Below are 15799 nucleotides of genomic sequence, written 5' to 3'. Positions count from 1 at the left end.
AAGGGATGAGATGCTCGAAGACATAATGACAGTAGTAGGCTTAAAATCAATAGGACTTCTTCCACATAGCTTTCTCTTTGTTTTCGACAATTTCCTCTTACTAGGATTTCTGTCTCCTTGTACACAAATTGCCTGTTTATAGGCCTCCTTTCAAAATCAATACAACCCTCTTTCAAAAAAAAAGATGCTTTTGTTTTTACTTTTCTGTTTTGGTTGCGTAAATGTCCATTGATTTAATTTGAATTAATATGTGCATTTGAATATGATAAATGTTTACCAAAATATATGCGTAGAATAGCAATAGCAATTACTACCCGACTTCAGGATCGAGGAGAAGGTCTAACCATGCTTCCAATGAATCCGCTACCAATTCTATTCCCCCAGCAAGTCTGTTATTCCTCAGAAGAAATTAGCAGTATTCCCCGGCACAGCCAGTTACTCCCCAACAGAGGTCGGCATCATCAGACAGATTGATCATCTCATCCATCATCAGCCAAGATCTGTGAATATTTCTACCATCAGACAGAATCAAGAACCCCCTGCCGAGAAAGGGTCATCGTTACAAATATCTCCAATCAGTAGATGGGGATTTATTTTCCCCAGTAGAGTCCCCAAGCAGAACTTCTCATACGCATAACTCATTCATTACATCATTTCACAGCATACGCATGCATACAACATTCGCATTTATTTTAGCATAACACGAAACATCTCATACATCATGACATAGCATGAAGCTAACTTTTCTTTGCAGGTTATTTATCCTCCTGATATAGTCAAAATAAAAGGTTCATTCAGACAGACACCTTTATCAATCACATTCAAGATTCAGATACATATTTCAAATACAGTTCATGGGAACATTCATTCTGACAACACTTCGATATCCTCCTAACGATGGCATCTTTAAGCCCATCCCAGACATTTATTGCAAGTACAACATATACAGGTTATCAGATACAGCCTAACGTACGGTTCATTCTGATTCAGCCCAACATATGACTTCTTCAGCAACTCCAATGCGGTCTAACGTACGACCCATTTGGACCTTCAAATCCTCAGATGCTGCCTAGCGTACGGTACATTCAGGGGTGTAGTCTAGCGTACGACTACTTTCTTTTTCAGATGCAGCCTAACGGACGGCTCATTCTACAACTCGGATACGATCTAACGTACGATCCATTCTGAACTTCAACAACCCCAACGCGGTCTAACGTACGACCCGTTTGGATCTTACAACCCTCAAATGCTACCTAACGTACGGTACATTTCTGAAGTGTAGTCTGGCGTACGACTACCGCTTTCATCATCAGATGCGGCCTAACAGACGACTCATTCTGCGACGGTCTAACGTACGACCCGTTCGGATGTCCATCCCCTCAGATGCTACCTAACATACGGTACATTTCTGAAGTGTAGTCTAACGTACGACTACCCCTTTCGTCATCAGATTCAGCCTAACGTACGGCTCATTCTGCAACTCAGATACGATCTAGCGTATGGTCCATTCTGATCCTTTATCCCCAACAGCATATGACACACTCCGACTCCCCAGCGAAGTCGGCAGCCTAATGGATGACTCATTATACGGTCTAACGTACGACCCAGTGTGGCACCCATGTCTTCAAATTGGCCTAATATACGGCGCGATCTGAAGCTTTCGTCATCAAACCTCCCGGATGGCATCTTTAAGCCCATCTCCATCAAGACCAACTGTCGATTCTCAAGTAAAAAATTTTGGGGCATTCTAGTGTTCAATAATCTTCCACCTCCAGACCACGAATGGCATACACGCCATCCTAACTCTCTCGGTTCAAGAATATTGAACAGGGGCAGCTGTCATACCCCAAAAATTACCCATCATTTTTCCTAAAAAAAAAAAAAAAAAAATTTAATTAATTAATTAATTAAATAATTAAAATAAATAAATAAATAAAATATAACAAATTATTTTGGACTTGGGTCTCCCTCATTCCAAGCCCATTACCCACGAAATTAGTCTATAAATACTGAAGTTTCAGTAGAGGAGTTAGACTTGGAGTTTACACTGGGAGATTCACTGGAGAAAGAAGGAAGAGAAGCAAAACACTCTGAGGTTTCCTTGGAACAAAACCTTGAGGAAAAAGAAAGAGAGAGAACAGAGAAGGACGGATAGAAACTTTGGCATAGGAACCCTGCCTACCCGGAGAATTCAGAGTAAAGAAACCCTGAAGGCAGCCCATCTGCACCGAAGCCATCGCCGTCCAATTTCCGCTGCCTAACTTATTCCGATACTACAAGTGGTCAATCCCTTCAACCTTGAATTGGCAAACAGGTTTGCGTATCTCTATTGTTTATACTTTCAATTGGCCATATCTACATATATAATGCATCATGATTAAATGTTGATATATAATTTGCTTTCGTATGGGAATTTAAATATGCCTGAATACCCTGAATGTTTGACCATGTTATTCCTGTGATAAAATGCCATAAAATTCAAAGTTCCTAACATGGGGTTGTTTTCAAATTCAAAATCCGTGGCCTTCGCTAGGCGAGGCAGAGGCGAACGAGACAGTACCTGATTCTTCTAGTCTGTTTTTTTTATGTTTTTATCATAGCCATGCATTATTCATCCTATCCTATTTATTGTTGTGATATTTCTCCGGTGTAATCTTCGATTGCACCCTGATTTGGTGTTCTGACATGTTTCTTTTTTTGAGTTTCGTAAAGGTTCACATATCCCAGGAAAAGGTTATTGGCTAGGTATTCCACTTTATTTGTGGGATACCCTTGTGGAGTTTCACCCTAAATTAATTTTTAATGTATTAATTTCTAATGTATTAATTTTTTAATATATTATTTTTAATAATTTTAATGTGGAGTTTCATCCTAATTATATAATTAATTGTAAAACTTTGCCTTTGAATAAGTGATCTTGGACCTCTCTTTGTTGCCTTACGATTACGATATTACGGTCATGTCCCGCGAACGTGGAAATACCCTTAGCAAAGACCCTTCGGTTAAATCATCATAAAATAAATTATAGTCCCTCGGATGTTGCCTTCGAATATACAACGTTGTCCCTCGATGACCCTCCGATGTTGCCTACGGTTAAAAGATGATAGTCCCTTCGAATGCTAAGATATCCTCGTAACTGTTGCCTTCAATGACCTATCGATGACCCTACGATGACCCTTTTACATCCAAAGGATAAAACTACTTATTTCTCAATAATAAGGACAGTTTTACCCTCATAAGGATAGGAAATACTCATAAAGACCTTGGGTCGGTATAACTCTTAATTGCTGGCTCACAACCTAAAACATTTTTTCACACCTCACACCTTTCAAAATACCTTCAGAAAATCACCACTTGGTATACATTCATACTAGAATCATTACCGAGTTATATTTTTCTAAACAATTTTCAAAACTAAACGAGATAATCACTTTGTATACATTCATACAAGAATCATTACAAAGTTAAATTCTCTTTTCAAAAACAATTTTTCTAAACAATTCACAAACACTTTTTTTTTAGACAAAAATAATATAAGTGATCGAGCAATTAAGAGCCCATGGATAACCGTGGATACAAAGGGTGCTAACACCTTCCCTTTGTATAATGTACCTCCCGAACCCAAAATCTAAATTAAGGTCTTTCCTGTTTTTTTCCACCTTTCCTTATTGGATAAAAGAAAAGTCGGTGGCGACTCTTGCTAACCGCGACATTGCGATAAAAAGCAAAACACAAAAAGTCCAGTTCACCGTATGACACAGGTCGAAGGCAATTCTTGAAGTCATATACTCTGATGTATGTGGTCCTCTCCAGGTGGATTCGATTGGAGGTAACAAATACTTTGTTACATTCATAGATGATTTCAGTCGAAAACTGTGGTCTTACCTGATCTAGAAGAAAAGTGAAGTGATTGAGGTATTTTCCAAGTTTAAATCTATGGTCGAAAGACAGAGATGTCGAAAAATCAAGATTTTGAGAACTGATGGTGGTGGGGAATATGTGTCGAAAGACTTCGATGCATTATGTGTGAAAGAAAGGAGTGTGCATGAGGTGGTGCCACCCTACACTCCATAGAAGAATGGAGTCGCGGAAAGGAAGAATAGAACCATTATGAATATGGTTAGAAGTATGTTTAAAGGCAAGCATCTACCCAAAGAATTATGGGGAGAAGCTATGTCGACTGCGAAATATATCCTGAACAGATGTCCGACGAAGAAGCTAGAAGGAATCACACTAGAAGAATGTTGGTCTGGTGTCAAGCCTAGTTTGAGTCATCTGAGGGTGTTTGGATCTATAGCACATAGATATGTGTCAGATCAGTTGAGAAGAAAACTTGATGACAAGTCCAGTCAGATGATCCTGATAGGATATCATTCGACTGGAGGATACAAGTTGTTTGACCCAGTGAATAAGCAAGTAGTGATCAGCAGGGACGTGATCATAGATGAGCTTAAGGAGTGGGATTGGACTGAGAATGTCAAGAAAGATTCAGTGAGAATCTTTTGTGATGAACCACCTAGTGAAGTCGAAAGAGAAGTTCGACAGGAAGAAATCAGAGGTGAAGCAAGCACAAGCAGACCTCAAAGAACAAGACGCATGCCTGCAAGGTTGCAAGAATGTGTGATTACATCAGATGATATGGTCAATGATGAAGGTGAGCTGGTACATTATTCTTTCTACGCAAATGTCGATCCTATCAATGCAGCTGAGGCATTGAAAGATTCGAAGTGGATGAAAGCAATGGATGAAGAGCTAAAGTCAATCGAAGTCAACAACTCTTGGTCACTTGTCGAATTTCCCCAAGACAAGAAGGCAATCGATGTGAAGTGGGTATACAAGGTAAAGTTGAATCCCAGAGGAGAAGTGACTCGACACAAGGCGAGACTTGTGGCGAAAGGATTTCTTCAGAAAGAAGGAATTGACTTCGATGAAGTTTTTTCACTTGTTGCTAGGATCGAAAAAATCAGGTTGGTTGTTGGTCTAGCAAACATGAACAACTGGCAGATGTGCCAGATGGACGTGAAATGTGCATTCCTTAATGGCCCCTTAGAAGAAGAAGTTTATGTTGCACAACCAGCTGGGTTTGTGAAACATGGCGAAGAAAGAAAAGTGTACAGGCTGCATAAAGCCCTGTACGGACTTAAACAAGATCCAAGATCTTGGAACAAGAAGATAGATGGCTTTCTAAGAGAGAAAGAATTTGTGAAGTGAAAATCTGAACATGGAGTATATGTAAGAAGAAGCAAGAGTGAATTGCTTATACTATGCCTCTATGTCGATGATCTGTTGATAACAGGTAGCTGCAAGAAGGAGATCGAATACTTCAAAGGTGATCTCAACAAGGAATTCGAAATTGTCAGATCTGGGTGACATTTCATATTTCCTTGGCATCGAATTCTACAAGAGTGGTATAGGTTTGATGATGCACCAAAGAAGGTATGCAGGTGAAATTATCAAGAGATTTGAGATGCAAGATTGCAACCCAACTTCAACTTCAGCTGAGCCCAGATTACAATTGTCGAAAGACTCAGATGAAGATGATGTCGACCCAACCCAATACATAAGACTTACTGGGTCACTTCGATACCTTTGTCACACAAGGTCTGATTTGGCATACAGTGTAGGTATGGTGAGTAGGTTTATGCAGAAGCCAAAGGAATCACATCTAGCAGCATCGAAGAGGATATTAAGGTATCTAAAAAGAACTCTCGACTAAGGCATTTTGTTTCCTGCAGCTGATGAAGGAAAAGAATGCAAATTAGTGGGATACACCGGCTCAAGTTGGTGTAGTGATGCTGAGGATCGAAAATCCACAACTGGTTATGTGTTTATGCTAGGTGGTGCACCAGTTACTTGGAGTTCGAGAAAATAGCCTGTAGTGGCATTATCGTCGTGCGAAGCAGAATACATAGCTGCTTCTCTTTGTGCATGTCAAGCAAAGTGGATGGTGAATCTGGTCGAAGAGATAACAGCGAAGAGTCATTGAGCAATTATCATGAAGATCGACAGCATGTCAGCTATCAATCTGGTGAAGAATCCGATAGCACATGGTCGAAGCAAGCACATCGAAATGAGGTTCCATTATCTTTGAGAGCAGGTAGCAGATGGGAAGATGAATGTGGAACACTGCAAAACTGAGAATCAGATTGCAAACATCATGACGAAGCGCGTGCAGGTCGAAGTGTTCAGAAGGCTAAGAGTTATTATGAATGTAGATAGCTTAGACACAATGAATTAGGTGGTGTGTTGAATTGTAATTCCTTGTGTCGAAGCAGGCTGCTCGGCAGAAGCAGGGAAGTGTCCAACCACCTAGTGTGTTGAGTAGTGTTAGCTATTTTTGGGCTTTTATAGTTTTGGGCTTTGACTTGAGGTCCAAGTTAACCTAAATCTATAAATAGAGGGAGTAGCCCTTATTTTGTAATAGAAGTGAATAGAGCATTCATAATATTGTATTCACAGTATTTTGCAGTTGCAAAGTGAATAAGAAGTTTTCCACAGTTTGTGGGCAGAGAGAAACTCTGCATAATTATATTACTCTTCTCCTTCATCGTTCTATACACTCTCTCTTTCTCCATTGTTCCTTTTTTTTCATTGCCACTGTGTGGGTAATAACAATCTTGTTCATCAAGATTGATTGAAATTCTCCATAGATTTTGGGGGATTTCCAACAGTTGCAACTTGTGAATTTCAATGGCTTGTGTACTTATTTGCAGATCTCAAAACCAACTCTTCCAAATTATTTGTTCTCTATTGCGATAACCTTAGCGTCATTCACACTATTGCAAACCCCGTGTTTCATGAACGCACTAATTACTTGTGTTTCATGAACGCACTAAATACTTGGAGATAGATTGTCATCTTGTTCGTGAAAAGCTCTGAGCTGACATCCTCAAACTCATGCTTGTTTCCTCTAAAGATCAAATTTGCAAGATTTTTTACCATATCACTCTTAACACAATCATTCCACTTATTATTATCCAAGTTGAGGATGATATATATATATCTTCTAACTTATGAGAGGATAGCACTCAAGGATGATGAAGATAAATTAGTTACAAGTTAGTTATATTAATAACTAATTTGTTAGTTGCATTTTCCTATTATAACATGGTAGTTAGTGGTTTATTAAGCAAACTTTCCTCATTTAGCATGTATCTCTTAAGAGTTTGTTAGAGTTACTAATTGTGTACAGAGACACTAGATCATTACCATGCTCGACCTTTCTCTTATAAATATACATTGTAATCCTCATTTGGAAATTAATAAAGCAAATAGCTTTCTTCATAATAGATTGGAAGGAAAGGGAAGGTAGTTTTCTATTGTTAGTGCTTAAAAATATATGTAGCCCAAATTTTACACTAATGATTTCGTAGCTTAGTTGCGGGACTTGACCTTAATTTTTCATGAGGTTTGGATTCCCTATTATCATTATTTAATTCTTTAAATTTGTTAAAAAGAGTCTTATAATTAAAGAATAACTTTTGGAAAAAAATTAATTATAGCAATTTATTTTAGTTTTTAATCTAATTTTATCTTTTACAAACATGATCATTTATATTATTATTAAAATAAAAATTACTTATCGATCCAAATAAAAAATAATACAATATGACATGGAATCAAATTTTGAGAATTCAAGCAAAAACCAACTTCCCTCTTAAAGTCATTCAACACTCATAGTTGTTATATTTTCACCTAAGACCCAACAAACGCATTATAACGATGGAACCCTTTATTTGCAAGATATTCACATCTATGTTGAGAATTTACTACACTATGCACCAACTATATACTCACTTTTAAAGTATATACCAAAATTTAAAATAAAAAAATAAACATTTATTAATCAATAAATGAAATATATTACAAAATGAGTCTAAATATAATAATACTTGATTTTCTCATTGATCATAATTATATATCATTACCAAACATACCATTAGTAGGTGGCTATAAAGAAATACATAAAAAATTCAAAAAACATTTATATAAGATAGTAAGAAATTTTTCTTAACTTCATCAGATATCGGAAGTTCGAATTCAACTTTATGTGCGTTGCAGTATTAAATTTTCTTAAAGGATGATTATATTTTTTCTTAAAGTACATAAAAAAATTAGGGGCCCATTAGATCATTTTTCCAACGCTCTTGTCTCATGTTCACGGGTTATTACCCTTTGAATTTAAATTATAATATTGCAATCTACCTACCACAATAGCACAAATTCCCAATATATTTTCAACCATTAATCATCATTATTCACCTACATTAGTATGTGTTATGGGCCTCTAATTAAAAAAGGTTTCATCATTTATGTACCTTAAAACGGAGGGTGTTTATTTCCTTTTCATAATTATGACATGGGTTTCTAATTTCTAATTTTCCAAAATTTCATCATAAAACAAAGTAATACTAGAAATAGATCTTAAAAGAGAGTTGTTGAAAAAGTTGCCACAACCACAAAAACCGATAATTGGCTTAATCAACAATTAAAGGAACTTTGTAATTGTAATTGTCTTTTCTTAAAAAAAATATATTGGAATTAGTTGTGACATAATCCTTCTCAAACAGTGCCATGTGGAGAGATTAACATTAACCTCTCCGAATATCTCTCTCTAAAAACCTTGTTTGTTCTTCCTACCAACAACTGATTCAGTATCAAAATTTTCCTCCGCAAAGGTTGTTCTTTTTTCTTAACCGTTAAACCCCTTTTGTTTCTTACAACAAAAACTAAACCACATTCACTATTTGTAATCCGTCTTCCCATTTTTTGTCTTTCACTTTCATATTCTCGTAATCTTATCAAACTCTCAAATGGGACAAGAATCAGATTCCAAAGCCAAGTTGGTGTTAGAGATTTGTTCCATTTCCACTCGTTCTGCAACATGTGTTCATACCATTCTTTCAAACCCAACCAAAACAACTTTCATTGACTGGTATTGCATTCTTGGAGTAAGTTCTTTCAAAACTCTCTTTTTCTGTTCTTTCTCATTCATACATATATCTTAATAGTGGGTTCTCATAGGTGGAAGAAAATGCAGGGGTGAATTTCATTCGCAAGAGATACCGTAAATTGGGTAGGTTTAACTGGTTTTGGTTTTAGTATTGTGTAGAATCTGCATTACAAAAAGGGAAAAATATTCTTATTTGGTTTTTTTCTGTAGCTTTGCAGCTTCACCCAGATAAGAACAAACATCCAAAAGCTGAAATTGCCTTCAAGCTTGTTTCTGAGGCAAATGCATGTCTAACTAATGCAGCAAAGAGAGAAGCTTTTGATTTTGCAAGGTTCAAGCATTTCTGCATTGAATGCAAGAAAATTCCATATACAACAGACAATGTTTCTGTCAATTCCAATGGTTCAAGTTGGAAGGCATGGAATATTATGACAAAGTCAAGATCTTTAAAGTTTTGGAGAAATATTAGGGATATTAGAGAGAGATTTAAGGAGGAGGCTAATGTGATTGAGAATTGTTTGAGAGTAAATTCAATGTCAAGGACAGAATCTCCACTCTACAATCCGGATAGTTATCTAGATAGAAGCAAGTCACATAGAAGCAAGTCACAGAATAGATTTGATAAAGATACCCCTATTTTCAATCCTTCAGATTACTCATACCAAGATTATCCTCATATGAGAGGCCATGTTAACAGGAATTCTTCCACATTTTGGTATTTGCAGACAAATAGTATGCTGCACAATGAAAAGAGAGGACCGCAGCTTAGCTCTCCTGTTTTTGAGGTCAAAAGTAGGAGTATGTTTACAAACCAATTTGCTTTTGTACCATCAAGATATTAGCTTTTTAACATTTAATTGAAGCAGTGTGATTTTGCATTATCTTCTTTATTGATTTGTCATGATACTTGTAACTGTTTAAATCTCTAAGCCTAAAATCTGTAAGCCTAGAAGCAGTATTGATTAATTTAAACATGGATAATGTAGCATGAAAAAATAAATAAAAAGGCTTAATAATATAATTTGCTAAAAAACAAAGGTAAAGAGTACAATAGGTGGTTTAGTATTCCTTATGCTACAGTAAATGTAAAATTGCTGCAAAATGGACAAAATTTGATCACTACTTAAAGTGATGTCAAAGTAACAGATAAGTTTTTTAGGATTGTTAACATTACAATGAAAGCAGCATTCTTGATAACATTAGTTTAATGCCTTTTAACAAATTTTCTAAAATAAACCCATTATAGCCTCCATAGAATGATAAGGCATTTGCTACTGATTCTCTCCTTTTGAGATAGAGTTTCTTTCTCCGTCTGGAGCATAACTGGAAATTATTGGGCTGCTTGTTCTTTAGACTTTGGGTTCTTGAGAATTCCATTATCAATCAAAGGCTGCAACTCTTTTTTTGCAAGCTTTTGTACCTTTGAGTCTGATGATTCCAAAAATGCAGAGATAATCTTACAACTGCAATCACAATGCCAAGAAAAAGAAAAACATGAGAAATTGGTCTTACGCACCCTAATCCCACTAGAGGATAGGAAAGTATTATATGAGCAAATGAGACCTACCTATGACCATGGGCCCATAACTCAGTTTTCCCTTTTAAAGCTTCCTCCCATAAGACGGAAGCAAATTCAGGGCAATCCAAAATTAGTTTTCTGATGGTCCTACTTGAAAAGAAATTTTCAAAGACATGTTCCTCTTGTGAATCTTCTGACTTAGGCACTCCTGCAAGAGATGCTATTGCTTTGTGGAGAGAATTAATCTTATCATCCAAAGTTGGATGTAGTATGCCTCCAAAACCCCCTGTTGCAACCTGCATGTGCCATTGATTTTATGAAAAAGGCAAAGCTTGGTAACAAAATGAGTTCGAGTTCGTGAAATTTAAATATCAAGTAGTCTTTATTACCTCATATATGACCTCTTTGCTAAAATTTGACCGTATAAATTCTCCTACATTCTCAATGCATATATCAAGAAGACTCTGTAGAAAAATCACAATCAAAGATTATTTTCAGTACAACTTCACAATTCAGAAGTTATTGGCCTGGTCTCAGGCTTGTAAATGATCAAAATCAATATAATTAAGTGACCAAAAATAGGTTATGTAAACAACCTTTCCCATAAAAAATATATAGAGGAATACATCAGTGTATAAAACACAAGTAAAACATGGAAGGATAATTATATTATTAGAAGGAAAGCTAAAGCAGCCCAACCTCTGCAAGACCACTGTTGATCAATAGCTCTTGCCTTCTGACAAATGGGTCTTTCTTTCCACTCTCAGCGAGGTCGGTATCATCCTCAGAAGTTTTATCTTCATTAACTTCAGGCAATTTAACTTCTATGTCTTCCTTGGAATCATTGTCATCAATTGAAGCCTTGGAAGTTTCTGTCTGAGAGCTTGCTTCTGACTGATCCTGACAGCAATCAAAATGAATGGAATGGTTAATAGTTGCTTAAGTACAAAAAGACAGAATAGATGGGAAAAAAAGAAACCTTGAGAGACAGAGAAGGTATAGATGAATTCATAGAAGCGAGTTCATCAGGACTGAAATAGCGTGAACAATTGGGATGCAGTAATTGGAGTAAAGGACGTCTTCCATTCTGAAAATCCACAAGTTAGAATTACACATCATATGAACATAAAATAAATAGCCTTTATGCATGGTTTATTGATGGGATCGAAGAAGCTAGGGCAGGATAACTTAAAAAATTACTGAAAATGCTAACTGTTCAGCTGCATATTAAAAGTTTCAAGAATATTCTTATTATTATTTGATGAAAACCACAGTTTATATTGGCTTCTCTTTTATAATACTTGTAAATATCATATGAGAAGTATAAAGAAGAAACCTTATCCAAAACAAGCTCCTTCAGAATTGATTGAAGCTCGCGAATGATAACCTGTAATGAGAACATTTTAAAAGCTTATTTTAAAAGCATAATATGAAACAAAAGTTTCGTTATAGAGCAACAATTACTATTCAATAGATGGATTAACAAAATCAAACACACCTTTGTTATCAGTTTTGTGTCGTCAACAACTGAAAAGATGGAAACCAGCACCTAAGAGTTTAAGTGAACAATATTCAAATATTAAGTTCTGAATGAAAGGTAAGTTGTGAGGAATTAGAATTTAGGGGCAATATGACTCCCTTTCACAGATAATGGGAGTTCATTGATTATTTTATAATCTGAAACACATTAATTATAAACAAGAGAAAGAAAGAATAGAGTAGCAAGTGGTGACTACATATGGAAAGCAAACAACTACTGAGTCAATAGACTTGCCACGAATGACTCAAGGAACAGTGGAGGCATAAAAATATAAATATGTTAGGCAAGCGCATGTAAGCCTTAGTGTTTTGTAAACACAGATATTTCACAACTATTTTCAAATTTATTAAGCCTTTTGAGTGTGCCAAATTTGACCTAGTTCCACAAAACCGAACTTTTTATCATTATGTTGCCTATTATGCAAGAATTAGACTTTGATACCAATAATGAAAAGAATAATTAAACATAGATAAGCTGAGCAACAAAATATAGCTAGAGTCAAAGCACTAACCATACACCCATATTGATGAAAAGCAGTTTTTCCTACGTGCCCTTTCAATCCTTTGATGATCTTCTTTCTTTCCTAAAAAGGGAATGTGAAGTAGAAGGATGAAGTATATGTCAGATTCAATAATCAGGGGTACTTAACACATTTCTATTCAAAAAATGTATTACTAAAGAAACCTTGGCACTCCCATATTTCAGACAAAGTACTCCAATTTTGGCTCCATCCTTGGTACCAATCACTCTAACAAGGAGTGGACTTGACAACTGTTGGATTATATCTGTGACAGAGGACTTTAAAAAAACTCAATTTAGATAACAAAAAGCTATTGCCATAATCAAATTACTTAGCAGTAATGAAAACCACCACAGATTGTTGGGGGGAAGGGGAAAGAGGATCTATGAATTGTATGTGGAAGGGGGAGATGGAGAGAGAGGGAGATACCTTATCGGCGATGCTAAAGTATTCCAGCAAGACTCTGTGTAAGATAGAGTGGTCAACTATCCCTTTCTCTAAAATTGGCTGAATCACTGAAGACATATGACGCGAAACTGAGCCTTTTTGTAGACCCAACTTGGACATTACATCTAGTAATCTGACATGCAATTACAAGCTAAGTAAAAATATTCCAGAAAGAGGAAAATAAAATAAAGCATTGTGATGAATTCCATCCAATCGCGACAAATAAAATTGAGATTAAGTAAGACCAGTTGGGAAAGAGGAGAAATTATTGCGAACAAAATTAGGAGATTGCTTCATACATATAATTAAATAATTCAACATGTTATGTTTTCTAAGTAATATTAACTATTCTTAATTTTAATTATCAGACTGTTTAAACCCATAGTATGAAGGTATATTCTTCGGTGTTCTTGCGTATAGAGTATTTATATATAGACGACATAAGAAACCTCTAGTTAAATACCTATTGAATGACTTGCAAAGCTTGCTTCTGCCTTATATGCATATCTCAATGAAATTAAATTAAAAAAGTTGGAACACATGTTACATCCCTCCTTATGTAATTTTGGTGAGGTTGAGTATATCCTTTATATTACACACACATTAGCACACTCTCCGCCAGAACAACAATCAACTCTAAATTCCGCCAATGATCTTTATATCATGTAAAAAATGTGGCACCTAGAAGAGATATAAACAAGCAACAATGTCCCAAATGTTCTAATGTAATTCCTAACAGGAGAATTTTTACCTGGTCTCCTTCGCCGAGACTAAGTCCTTAAACAACTGAAGCTCTGTGGAATATAATTCCAAAATCAGCTCTTGTTTTTGAGCAGCACTTGCTAAGTCATATGCATGCTCAACAACTGCATAACATAAAGATACACAACTTAATAAAAGGACACGTTATGTCGGCTAAATACTGAAATATTTGAATTATTGACAATGACAATTAGTATTGTCGGTGCATGAAAAACAGCAGAGATGCGGAAATAAAGCAAAAACAAATTTTGAATCCCCTCTCTCTCTTTCTTCTTGTTACAAAGGTCCAAAACAAGTGAAAAGCTTTGACCAAGCAAGCCACTGAAAACTCCGAAAAATAACTGAAAGCAAACCATGAACAACTGCCGAATATTGCTCAAACCTATGTTACATACCAACTGATCCAACCATGTGGCGAAGAAGAGGAGCAACATGACCACGAAGAGTGGAGATAAAGCCTGCCAGTTGTTTCTTCGAGGCTGAAAATGGAAGATATCCAATTAGAAGAAAGTGTGACACTGATATTTCACACAATCACAATATTATATACAAACACATATTTCCCGCGGACCATTACCATTGTCAAGCATCTTCTTTACTAAGTGAACTGCATATGCATTGTATGCTAGAGTTAGAAAATGAGGACGAAGCTCTTCAAATACTTCATCTCTTTCAGCTTGTGAGCAATGCTTGACACAAGTCTTTCAATTCAAACAAACACACAACAAAAGCCAGAGATTAAAACTGCAATATATACATACACTAAAAAAGGATATGAAACTGAATTGAAATTTAAAAAGGTATACCTGAAGAACACGAGAAGTAATGTGAGACCCTGCAATCTCATGAATCTTCCCCTTCATTTTTGTTAGAGCTTCTGTCACCAACCTACCATTAAATCAAAGTCCGACGTAAATAAAAAAATAAAGAAATTGAGACAAAAATAAAAAGAAATATTTTTCCTCCACATTTTTCTGCAGAGTAACATACTTAGATCTGTCTTCTTTCGCAATCTCATGACGCCTCATCTTTTCCCATAGACGAGCAAGATCCTAGTTACAATTAGGTATTCAATTAACCAGAATTTCAATTAATGTGCAACACAGTAAATGCTTCAACTCAATTAACTAATAAAAACAACAACAAATTGAACAAATAATGATATTTAGAGATGCAAAAACGAGCACACTAACTTGTTCAAGAGTAAAATGGCGTCTTCTCTTCTTTTTTCTAGAATCCGCAAGTTCCTGAAACAACAAAACAACAAAACAATCAAAATACGAGTTAATCGATTCAGAAAAAGTAATTTCGAGATTGCGAAATTGCGAAAATCGGCAAGAGAAAGTAACCTTAGCATTGATTCGACGTTCTCGGCCGGTAAGGGGAATTGTCTTCTTCTCTTTATCGTCGGAGTGTGGTTTGGGCTTCTTTGAGGGAACGAACTTGGTAGGCTTTGGTTTAGAAGGGGATTTGTGAGATTCAGTGTTGATTCGCTTTCTCTTTTTGGTGTCTGCAAGTAACTCGTTCTTCGGCGCCATTGCTGAGTGAGGCTGTTACGATTGGGTTTGAAGGAGAAGAAACCTTGGGTTTACTATTACTACTAGGGTTTTTGCAAATTGCTTCGGTTTTCCCCAAATAATTGCTAATAATTTTATTTTAATTTTTTGATAAAATTTGCTAATAATTTTTGTGCTTGTAAAGAAAAATCAAATAATGTGCCTCTTTATTTTAGTTTTACAAAAATGACATTTTTATTTGTATATTGAAAAATATATTCTATAGGACCGGTTTTTAAAATATTAAAAGTTCTTTATATTTATTCTTGATAAATTTAATGATTAATTTTGACGTCCTATAATATATAACATAAATATATATTATAAAAGATTAAAATATAGTTAAATTGTATTTTTTAAATTATATTTTAAAAATGATTTTTATAAAAAGTTATTTGAAATAATTTTAAAATTTTAAAATTATTTAAAATAAATTTTTATTTGAAGTTTTTATACAAAATTATGTTATACTATAAAAATCATTTTTAAAAAAAGATTAATT

General features: G+C 35.5%; 2 protein-coding genes across 3 annotated transcripts; one reads left to right on the top strand and one right to left on the bottom strand.

The window, feature by feature from the left end:
• Positions 1–8555: 8555 nt before the first annotated feature.
• Positions 8556–9875, top strand: LOC127073259 (uncharacterized). Its single transcript, XM_051014403.1, has 3 exons — positions 8556–8951; positions 9025–9076; positions 9164–9875. Exons 1-3 carry the CDS (start codon positions 8814–8816, stop codon positions 9793–9795), a joined length of 822 nt encoding a protein of 273 aa, XP_050870360.1. The 5' UTR covers positions 8556–8813; the 3' UTR covers positions 9796–9875.
• Positions 9876–9949: 74 nt separating this feature from the next.
• LOC127073257 (pumilio homolog 24) lies at positions 9950–15386 on the bottom strand. 2 transcript variants are annotated; one of them, XM_051014402.1, is made up of 17 exons: positions 15091–15386; positions 14935–14988; positions 14732–14793; positions 14548–14629; positions 14319–14442; positions 14137–14220; positions 13731–13845; positions 12962–13112; positions 12697–12810; positions 12524–12595; positions 11971–12021; positions 11809–11859; positions 11452–11559; positions 11172–11366; positions 10862–10936; positions 10521–10768; positions 9950–10416 (listed from the first exon to the last, which is right to left on the bottom strand). In XM_051014402.1, exons 1-17 carry the CDS (start codon positions 15277–15279, stop codon positions 10284–10286), a joined length of 1908 nt encoding a protein of 635 aa, XP_050870359.1. In that variant the 5' UTR covers positions 15280–15386; the 3' UTR covers positions 9950–10283. The 2 variants fall into 2 exon arrangements, with proteins under 2 accessions (XP_050870359.1, XP_050870358.1); XM_051014401.1 differs by having other exon boundaries at positions 11172–11372; positions 15091–15385.
• Between the last annotated feature and the right edge of the window lie 413 nt (positions 15387–15799).

Source organism: Lathyrus oleraceus, chromosome 4, assembly GCF_024323335.1.
Source record: "Lathyrus oleraceus cultivar Zhongwan6 chromosome 4, CAAS_Psat_ZW6_1.0, whole genome shotgun sequence".
Taxonomy (NCBI): Eukaryota; Viridiplantae; Streptophyta; class Magnoliopsida; order Fabales; family Fabaceae; genus Lathyrus; species Lathyrus oleraceus.
The sequence above is the reverse complement of the archived record's forward strand: the minus strand, read 5'-3'. Positions and strand labels throughout refer to the sequence as shown.